This window comes from Gobius niger (assembly GCF_951799975.1).
Source record: "Gobius niger genome assembly, chromosome: 3".
Taxonomy (NCBI): Eukaryota; Metazoa; Chordata; class Actinopteri; order Gobiiformes; family Gobiidae; genus Gobius; species Gobius niger.
Window position 1 is genome coordinate 12,209,765 of NC_136854.1, and position 11,038 is coordinate 12,220,802.

The window sequence follows — 11,038 nt, forward strand, 5'->3', positions numbered from 1 at the left end:
AATAAAATCATGCACAATTGAAAGGAGTGCACTCTCAAAACTGACCAATTGAACCAATTCCCACACCTCTTACCTTTGCACACACGGCGTGGCTGCACGCTATAAATCAACCAAACTGCAGGCAATTCTTTTCTCATTTCTCATTGATGAGGCTACCAATGCTAATGTGGATCGAATTCTCAATGTCCTCATCAGGTATTTTGAGTTTTAACCCTTCATCTCGCCTCAAGAAAGGCCAATGTAGCAGACCCAAAAACACTCACAAATACAGTGTCTGACATTCTTGACACATACTGTACAGATTAAGGTGGGACCAGGCTGTTTCAGTATTGCTGGACAATTGTCAGAGGGCCAAAATCAGGGTTGTACAGCAGGATATTAGCAGATCGGCTAGTGTGGGCACCATCGAGAACAAGAGGCGAAAAGCAAGCATCTCCGTTCTCTTTGGTAACATGAAAACACCATAGGGCCACTGGGCCCTATGGTGGGGCCCATGTGTTGGAGCCAGTTAAAGTCAGTCAGCGGGTGGAAGAGGTACCAGACTGATCCTCATTGGTGAAGGCTCTCCTGTCTGTTTTCAGGCCCTCTTGTTGAAGGCACATTCAACATCATTGAAAAGGACAGAGCAAGCTTCAATATTGAGACCAATGAGGTACTAGCCATTGTCAAGTCCCACAAGATTGTACTCAACTAACATGCGGCTCTGGACAAAAACAGAAGCGTGCATCTGGGTGACCATGCTAAAAGCAAAAAAAGTAAGAGTATCATAGAGACATTTGCCTATAATGAACTTTGTTATATCTAATTACTTGCCTGTTGGTGTTCTTTCTATGTTCTACGTTGTTTAACAAGTTTCCTAATTAAGAAGAAATGACGAAGTGAGTGTTCTTTAACTGCTTTATACCAACAAACACATATTGTTCTTGTTACCTTTTTTTTAATCACTTTTTTGTGGTCTTTTTGTGTTATTTTGACACTTTTTTCATGAAGCTTTTACATTCGGGTAATGCCTGGAGAACATTTACTTGTGTAGGTGGGGGTTAAGAGGTTAAATGACTCTTTCCACTGCTCCCTGCACAAAACACCTGTAATCAAGAAAGAAATGAATAGGAACAGAAGATGTTGTTTTCTCATTGCTATTATATGGCTTATCGTGGTCTGTGCCAACACTTTTCAAGCTATGATTAGTTTCATGTATGAAACTAATGGCGGCACGGTAGCGCAGCGATTAGCGCCTCCGCTTCACAGCTAGAAGGTCGGGGGGGCTTTCAGGAGGGGGCCTTTCTGTGTGGAGTTTGCATGTTCTCCCCGTGTCTGCGTAGGTTTCCTCCGGGTTCTCCGGTTTCCCCTACCACTAAAAACATGTGCAATAGGGGAATCCTCCAACCAGGTGTTTCTGACCATCAGCCTGGCTCCACATCATGGAGATGGGTCCCCGGGCGCGGCACTGCCGTCGACCACTGCTCCTTACGGGTCGCCCCAGCGGCATCGAAGGATGGGTTAAATGCAGAGGAAAAATGTCCCTATGGGGACAATAAAGTAAACAAACAAACATACAATTTTATTTACAGTTAAAGTCCTTTTTTTCCCCCAGTCCCTCTGCTGCCTGCCAGCCAGACATCGCTGAAGTCAAACCTTTAGCAGGAATCCTGACATATCGCTGTGATCGCATTGTTTACTTTTCAGCCCCCAAACCCAGCGTAACTCTAACTACCCTAACCCAAAACCGAAAATATGAGGCAGATTTTTTCCTCAAATAAAAAGTGGCTTAAAGCTATAGATGCCTACACTACATTTAAACTCATTCTCTTCCCCTTTCTCTCTCTCTCTCTTTTACTCTCTGAGGTGAGCGATGCATATAGCTTAATAAACAAACAATTAAAAGAAAAGGTTCACGGCTGAAACGCTGCTCTTTCATCGTTCGCTTAGAAGAGCCAGCTCTTTGTACCAACTTGTTTACGACTGACCCATCACGATTACTTTTTTATTCACATTTTCTTTTTTGCTAAAGCAACCTCCACCCAAACAAAAAAGCCCCGGTTGAATGTGTTAACCACGTGAGACCAGTAAGTGCACTGACACAAATATACAATAAGTTATTAACACAAATAACAGTTGTCCGAAAGTATTAAAAAAAATAAACAGACTGAGTGTAATATCTCTTATCTTTATTATTGTAAGCGTGGCATTACCAGTTTTTAGTCAACTGTATTTTAAATAACTTTATTAAAACTTATTAACATCAAAACGGACAGCAGATGGTGCTGGCGTTTAAATACTATAAAAGCCCACCCTGGTTCACACGCAGTTCCTCTGTCTCCTCACTGGCGTCTTCCAGCTGGTTGGGCTGTGCATGTTCTACGGGTCCAGGTTTATTTTAGCCTCAACGCGCACCACTCCATAGCATCCATTGCTCCCTCTCGATGTGTTCGGTTTAGCCTTTGGATGAGAACTGGTCTCCTCCTTCTTGTTTTGCTCCTGTTTTGTTGACCTGCTCCTGGACATTTGCAAGTCCAACTGGTGTACAAACCGTGTTCAACTGAAAAGCTAATGAAAAACTAACAAATGTGAGCCAACTGAAGGCTAATGTAAATTAAGAAAAGCTATAAATGTCTAATTGTGAACAAAAGTAAGAAACGGAAAGATGCAAAAAACGCAACATAGAAATAAATGAAACTGTATTAAAGGAACATGCTGCCTCTGTCCTTATATGTCTTGGGTTTTATTTAAAAACACCAGCACCCCTCGTCATGTCACATAAGTAACTCAGCATTAGCAGGAAGCGGGCCACGGTTGTCAACAGGGTTGCCCCCATTCTCCAGAGCTTTTCGCACTTTCTCCCAGAACAGCTCCTTGTTTCCGCGGGCCTGGCTCCAGCTCAGGTACGTGCGGCTCCTCACCAGCTTCCTGATGCGGTAAAATGGGCTCAGCTGATTGGACGAAAGCTCCTCCAAGAACAACAGGATCAGCACGTCCTTCTTTTCATCAAAAAGACGGAAACTGTTAAAAAGAACAAAGAAAAGGCATGGATGGGAGTATTGGGGCCCTTTGACAGTTTCAGTACTTGCAAAGTGCAAGTCAAAAGTACCTGGCCATCTGTATTTCCCGTGAGCACCACTCGCTCTGCAGGTAGTGGCGGCTGATCACGCACAGAGTCTTCCTGCTGCTGTAGATGGCGTCTGTGATGTTCTCAATGATAGGTTTCCCTGAACAAAGAGCACACAATATTTTAAACAAAGCCCCTTTTCCCACCTGCTGAATGTGAAAAACAGACTTGAAATATATGTCTCAGCAATCCTCCTGAATCGAACTTGTTCCCTTCTGACATCAGAGCGGAACAGAAGTGCTCGACGTCTGTAATGTAATGCCTTACGGCTTGATTTGAATTTGTAAAACAGCTTTCTCATTATTTCTGTTACACGATCAATGGTTGTAAGAAAAATATTTCTTACAACGGAGTAAACAAACAAACCCCTGAGCGTCTGAACAGATGTCATGTTTGCACCGAAAGCTGTGAAAATGGAGCTCTTTCTAACCTACTCTGGACACGCCTGTTCTTTCTTCTTACCTAAGGCTAAAAAAAGCGCATTTGGCTACGACAGGACAGGACTTTATTCAACCCTCCTAATCAAGAGGCCACTTGCCAGAAGTTGGAAAATCTTCACTGATGGATGCCTGTTGAACCTTGGTCAGAACCAAAGTGGATTAAACTCTTGTAACCAGCGATGATGGAGCAGCCATAGTGGTGAGTCAATCAAAAAGCGTGTTAGCTCGTGTGTTTGCTTTTGTGTTAACCATTTATGAAGCTGTGTTGCAGATGTCAACTCCTTATAGCTGCATCGTGAAGTAACTTCACTTTTTGCTGTGATATTTATATTTCTACTTCTGCTAAAGTTGCATCGGCTGCATCAACTCGGGGAGAGGGGGCGAAGTTTACTGAATCCAAGCGGCTTGTCTTCCGGGTTTGAAAAATACCTTCGGAAAATACTTATATACCTATACTTTACTTTGGGATGGCTAAAATAGCATGATACAGATCCTTTAAAGATGCCCAGAGCAATGCCTTTTGGATTTTTTTTTTGTCAGTAGGTCAAAAAAATCTCATTAATCTTGTGTGCAACACACATTTATCAGCATAAATATGATGTGAAGCAAACATTTTGAGACTGTATATACTTATATACTTATATATACCAAACTGCAACTTTTGTGTTTTGGGGTTTTTTGGCATTTAGAACATTAATGTTTCATTTAGACCTAAATCTACAGAGTTTTTTTCCCCCCCCTAACCCTCGAACGCCTCACAGCCTCCCAGTGCCTGCTTTTCATAAGGAGACAAGGTCATAAGGAGAAAAAACACCACAGCTCCCTGTAGATATTGGATTATTTGACTTACGGACATTTCATAAGGATTTCAGCTGCATCAGAACAGGTCGCTCAGATCATCAGTCGTTTGTAAACTTCTGTCATAATGCTAAACTCTGACTGTGTTAGCCACGAACTGTTGCAGATTTTTCTGTCATTCGTCACATGTGTATTTGTCATACCTGGTTGGAAGTCGCGGTGGTGCAGACACAGCCTCCATCCCTGTCGTCCCTCCAGTTCAGGCAGCAACTTGCGGAAAACCCACTCCTCATCGTGAACGTTGTAGGAGACAAATGCGTCGTACATGTGAGGACTCCCCTCTCTCTTCTTTTTACTGTCATACAGATAAGCAAGTAGCAGATAGTAGCCATAGACGAGCTGCCAGCGCATGAAGTGATAGATGAACGATGAGAGGAGAGTGACAAGGACCAGAGCTGAGCTGCAGAGGAAGCAGAGAAGAGCAATGTCATGCCAACACGACGACACGTTAAAGCGTAGCAGGAAGTGTCCGTCACGGGACAAAGGAGAGGAGCATCTGTACTGAAAGCCATTGGCCACTTGCACCTGTTTGTTATTGACCGCCCACTCAATAAACCCGGCATTTGAGCAGTCACAGATGAATGGATTTCCAGCTAAGTCGAGATACTTCAATGAAGGCACGGTAGCGCAGTGGTTAGTGCTCTCGCTTCACAGCTAGAAGGTCCGGGTTCGATTCCCACCTGTACGGGCCTTTCTGTGTGGAGTTTGCATGTTCTCCCTGTGTCTGCGTAGGTTTCCTCCGGGTACTCCGGTTTCCCCTACCACTAAAAACATGCACAATAGGCCAGGATGAATGATGTGTGTGAGTGAATGTATGGTGGTGGTCAGAGGGTCCGTTGGCGCAGACGTGTGTAGTCGCGAAAGCGCCTCTGACAGTCTCCCCCAGGGGAAACTGAAGCTACAAACGTAGCTTACCACCACTGAGCATGGAGTGAACGTACAATTGTCTCATGTAAAGCGCTTTGTGACTATATGTCTGTGAAAGGCGCTGTATAAATAAAGCTCTTCTTCTTCTTCTTCTTCTTCTTCAATGCCTCAAAAACTGTCTCATTGATTATTCTTAGATGGTTGTTTGTTAATATCAATTTTTGTACTTTGGTCAGATTAGCTCCAGTGAGAAAATCCAGAGATTTGATGTTATTTTGAGACAAATCAAGAGTTTGTAATTCTGTGATTGGTTGAAAAAGCTCAGGGTGTGGGCTGAACTCAGCACAGTTGGTCATTTTAAGGTTTAGCAAGTGCGGAGTTTCCAAAAAGGCATCAGAAGGAGTGTAACAGCAGACTGTGCTCAGAGAAAACACTTTTAATTTTTTCATGTTGTGAAGACTATACAGGTTGTGATCAATGCAAACATTTTTGTCAACTTCAAGGGTCAATTCTTGCAGGGAGGAAATATTAAAACTCATCGGCTCCGAAACAGTCATTTCTTTGTAACTTGAAATGAACAGAGTAAGACGTTGCAATTTTCCCAAACCTGCAAAAACACACCCACTTTGGAAGCTTTGAGAAAAGGTCAGCGCATTCAGAATGGAAAGTCCCTCAAAAACACCATTTTCTACATTAGTTGCCGATTTGGATTTTAAATTTAGATCGGTAAGAAACATCATTTTATCGAAGGTGCCTTTTTGGACCAAACCCAGGCAGTTTTCATCAGCGTTCAATCTGACCAAACTGGGGAAACTGGTGCCAAAGGTATAATCTAATTGAGATAAAAGATTTCTTTCTATGAAAAGTACTTTTAATTGTTTTAGATCTTTAAACGCACACGCTTTTAGTTTTGAAATTCTATTGAAATTTAGGTTAAGTTCTTGCAACGATGGCAGGTTTAAAAAATCCGGACATTGAAGTTTTGTGATTTGGTTTGATTGAAACGACAGATGTGTGAGCGAGGACATGTTTCGTACGGCAACGGGGACTCGGGACAATTCGTTCCACTCGATCTCCAGACGAGTTAGTCGCGCCAGCGCTCGAAGGGAGGACTCTGATAAATCGCCCAGTGCGTTTGAGTAAAAGGTAAGTTCCCTCAGGTGAACACAGGAGCGTAGGAGAGCGTCGTCTAATATTGACATGTTTCGAAAAGACAAATTCAGCTTCTGTAAAGATCGGATACCACAAGCGGCGTCCAACACTCTTTGGTCAAACAAATTACCAAAAGTTCTGAGTTCAAGATATTCCACTGAGTCAACACTTTGCAAAATGGTTTCATATGTTTCAGTGGGCAGTTTCGCAAGACCTAATTCTAAATGCTTTAGATTTCTTAACACAGATTTGTTTGACACGTCCCATTCGAACTCGGGTCCATTGCCTGACAGAATGAGATATTTTAACTGGGGCAAAACATCCGAGTGAATGCTAAACTTTTTCATTTGGACTGGGAACAAATGCAGCATAGTAAGGTTCAGGAGAGGAAAAGGAAAAAGTTCTGCTTCCAATGAGCGTACGTCATCGATTATTAAAGTCTGTACAGATGGAGTGTGTGAAATGATGTTGATCAAGGTCATGTTGTTCTCATGAGTGCCGAATATGTATAGTTGTTGGAGGTTTTTCAACGGCTCGAATGCAAACTCTGAAATTGAATATATTGGGTTACCTGTCAAATCTAAAATTAACAAGTTGGACAGTCCCTTGAACATGTTGTCAGTCAGGTGTCCGAGTTCGTTTTGTATCATTCTCAGCTCTGTTAAAGCTGATAGATCTGAAAAAGCCCAGTCCTCGATTTGGGAAAGTTGATTAGCATTCATTGATAGAGTCTCAAGTCTGGTGAAACCGCTCAGGTCAGTCTGTCGGATTTTATCAATTCCATTTCTACTGAGGGATATAAAAGTGGCAGTTTTGGGTAAATCAGGGGGTATGCTTGTTAACCCATTTTTCTCGCAAAAAAGTATGTTTTGATCATAGATGGCAGCTGTGCAGTTTGCTACAGAGTAAAACCCTGATGGACGAGGCAGAAGCACAAGAAACAGAAGTGAGAAAAGAGAGTTCATCCTGTGACTTGTTCCTGTTAAAGACAGAAAAGAAGTTTGTTGTTGCTTTAACCTGTTATTTGCTGTATTAGGGTTTGGCGTCAGGGGTTAGGGTTATGATTAGGGTTAGATGTAAGTTGTGTTTCACTGACATAGATCTTACACATAGTTTTAGGAACTAAGAGGTCTTGGCTTTCAAATGAGATATTACACTGGCATATAGGCTGTAAGCTCTCCAGTCAACACACTTTGAGATTTGGATATACACAACTGCTAACTCTAACTCTAAACCTAACCTGGCAGGTTAAGAGTATCTAATACCTTTTTATTCTTAAATTATCTACACTCAGGCCTTTTTAGAGTGAGTGGGCCAGATCTGACGCAAGATCTGGCCCACTCACCATGCTTTCCCCAGAGGTCTGGGGAAAGCATTGGTGAGGAGGCGCAACAACATCTCCACGTGAGGCTGTCCACCCCCTGTCCTGCCCACTTTCTGCGGCAGGTATGGCACTTAAAGCAGTACTAAGTAAGTCTTGCCCCTAGAGGCCATCCGCGCAACTGCAGGTGTCGTAGCAAGTTGCAATTTTTTAACTTATTACTTGTCTTGGAGAGTAAATACTACGCTGACAGGAAAGGGGAAGGGAGAGAGGGATATTGTACATCCAATTATACAATGGAAGTATTTTTTTTCACTGAAACTTGGCTGTAAATACTGTTTAAAGTGACGCTAGTCCACAGTTAGCTTTGCACATTAGCATGTTAGCTTCTTCTTCGTGATTCTATTAGTGTGTATTGCTTGCTCCGGTCCAGTGGCAGTCAAGTTGCCTCCAATCATCCCATAAACACTTGTATTACCCCCACAGGGACTAAAAGGATTTATTAAGGTAAACATGTTACTTAGTACTGCTTTAAGACTGCAAGGAGCGCCACCCATCTGTGCTATGAACCACAAGATCCGGCCCTGTATCTTTCAGTCAATACCACCCAAACATATACATGTCATCATATTTTTATTTAGTGTGTGCAGGACCAAAGTAGACTATAAAGCTGAAAAAGAAAAAAAGTCCGCACAACTAGGTAGCTCCCAGAAAAAGTATTTAATGATGACTTACACCGTGTAACGTTTCGGGCCTACGCCCTTCCTCAGACATGTTCTTTTTTTCTTTTTCATCATGTTTTTATTTACCATACATGTACATGTAAGCATTCACATGAGAAATTCCAAAGTGTTCACATACTTTTTCCTCCTACTGTAGTTATTGCCCATAAAGGAACAGGCCACCGTTTTTCCATACTGAGATATGTTCTTACCTGAGCTTAGACGTTGCGTACCTGTCTGGTTATTGTGCCCGTGGATGAGCTTGGTCGCTTCTAACTTCACCTCGTTTGGAGCTATAGGAACACATTGGGAGAGGCTAAATACTAACAACATCTTTGGTCGTTATGCATGACTGAGGGCACACACAAAGACCAGACATCAACTCCTCTAAGCTCAGGGAAGAATATATCTCAGTATGGAAAAACGGTGGCCTGTTCCTTTAAGGGCAATAACTGCAGTAGGGAGGAAAAGGAATGTGAACCCTTTGGAATTTCTTCTGTGAATGTTTACATGTAATAAAAATATGATAACATGTGTATGTTTGGGTGGTATTAGTTTAAGCAGACACTGTTCACTCATTCTTATTGCTAGAGAGTTAACAATGGTGTTCAAGAGGATAGATGAAGAATAGGCAGCAGTCTGGATGTCTTATACAGGAGAAGTTTAATTTATTTACCATCGGTTCGGGACCCGGAGACATGAACTCAAGACATTGCGCTAGTCCTACCATTCAAGTCTGTCCATGCTTCCACAGAAAAGGGATAAATTCCCTCTCAGAGCGTCATACTGATACACAAGCAAACATTCAGTGGCTGAGAGTGAGCGCCTGAGCACCACAGTCAAGGCTATGACAGAGATAGTACGACCGTACAGCTGAACCCAGTGTAATAAATAGTGATTTCATGTTTTCCTCTAACACTTATGATTGAAGATCAGACCACATTGTATGACCAATTTAGGCAGAAATGTACTGTAAGAAATTCCAAAGGGTTCACATACTTTTTCATCACAAACTTGTCTGAGTAGAAGAAGAGAGAGCAATGTGGTTCTACAAACTTAACAGTAAATATGTTATTGTTTTGTTTCTTAAATACAGTTTTTACAATTCATATTTTAAATCGTCTACCGAAGGGTGATTTATTCCCCCAAAATAGTAGAAATGTGTCCTTTGTACTTTGCATGTTTTGCATGGACTTGTTAGTCTTAAGAAGAAAATCGACTCACCACAGCTGCTCGATGGCAAATGACTGAGAGGAAGTGAGAGCGTTCAGTATGAGGGCTGCAGAAATACACAATAAATAACACAATTAATAACACTGTTCCAGTATTAATGCTAAGGGTTTGCAGCACCAATACTTTGCTAAATGTCTCTCCCCACTCTTCACCCCCTTTCAACCCGTGATGAAAAACTACTAATGAACATTAAACACAGTTAAAGTACAAAGCAGGATAGTTAGCAGTTATTAACTATTCTTAACCATCAATAGAATTAAACATACATTTTGTCACTTTTTTAGCTACTAAATACAAATATTCAATACAGTTTCTGAACATTTCAGTTAAGAAAGACTCACTGCTGTGAAATGAAATAAAGGCTCCAGTGAAGAGGAACTGAGAAAGTCTTGAGAGCATTTGAGTTTTGCGCTTGTAAAAATAGCAGAAAACATTTGCATGAAATGAGAAGTTCTTCTGTGCAGTAATATGTAACAGGTACTGTGCTAATACATTTAATTTAAGATCCACAACATGGACTTGAAGCTTAAAGCGTTGATCCAGCCTGATTTGTTAATATTCCGCATGCAGATCTGACGTAATGCACAGTTTTATTATTTAACCTCTCAACCCCCACCTGAACCGAGCGCATTTTCTCCAGTTTGGCATCACTCAAATCTAAAAGCTTCTTGAAACACACACTAAAATACCAACAAAAGAATGAAAACGCAAAATCAAAAGCACAGCCAGAGCCGTTTTTTCCTATAGGCAAACTATGCAAGTTGCATAGGGCCCCTGCAGCCACAAGGGCCCCGCATCTCAGTCAAACTACGGAGTTGTTTCCCTGATTGATTAATTAACGCAGTTACTTACTTACAGTAACTCTGGTTCTCTGAATGTGCACAGTCTGAAACGAGTTGGGCTACTCACAGGCAAATTCTCAGTGGTCAGACAAAAATAACCGTCAGGTGCAGGTTTCAGTTAGTTTTAAATCAGCGGTTCCCAAACTGTGGGTCAGGAACTAGAGGTGAGAGAATGGGGCTTTTTACCATTGTAAAAATTTGGAAAATAGACTAGTAGTAGTCCTAAATCCCAGTCTCACAGTGGTTAGTGGTTCTCACACAGAGGGGCGGGGCCTGAATTGAGGTCTGTCTGTTTCGCTTCTTACCTGCACTACTGCACTGGAACTGTTTTTGACCATACATGGATTCGATCTTCGTTGAATAACCATTGGATGCTACTGTAGGGCCCCCGTGTGGATTTTTGCTTAAGGCCCCAGAAGGGCCAGCACCGGCTCTGAGCACAGCGCTGCAAAAAACATGACAAATGCATTAAAAATGCAATTAAAAAGCGTAAAAAA

General features: G+C 42.0%; 2 protein-coding genes across 2 annotated transcripts; both read right to left on the bottom strand.

Annotated features, from left to right (window-relative positions):
* Window positions 1-2,753: 2,753 nt before the first annotated feature.
* Window positions 2,754-5,356, bottom strand: LOC306960472 (toll-like receptor 13; the record flags this gene model as incomplete). Its single annotated transcript, XM_079552902.1, has 4 exons — window positions 2,754-3,000; window positions 3,089-3,206; window positions 4,548-5,050; window positions 5,346-5,356. The coding sequence occupies 4 exons, from the start codon at window positions 5,354-5,356 to the stop codon at window positions 2,754-2,756; spliced, it is 879 nt and encodes a 292-aa protein (XP_079409028.1).
* Window positions 5,357-5,372: 16 nt separating this feature from the next.
* Window positions 5,373-9,731, bottom strand: LOC306960473 (uncharacterized protein; the record flags this gene model as incomplete). Its single annotated transcript, XM_079552903.1, has 2 exons — window positions 9,691-9,731; window positions 5,373-7,402 (listed from the first exon to the last, which is right to left on the bottom strand). Exon 2 carries the CDS (start codon window positions 7,386-7,388, stop codon window positions 5,373-5,375), a length of 2,016 nt encoding a protein of 671 aa, XP_079409029.1. The 5' UTR covers window positions 7,389-7,402; window positions 9,691-9,731.
* Between the last annotated feature and the right edge of the window lie 1,307 nt (window positions 9,732-11,038).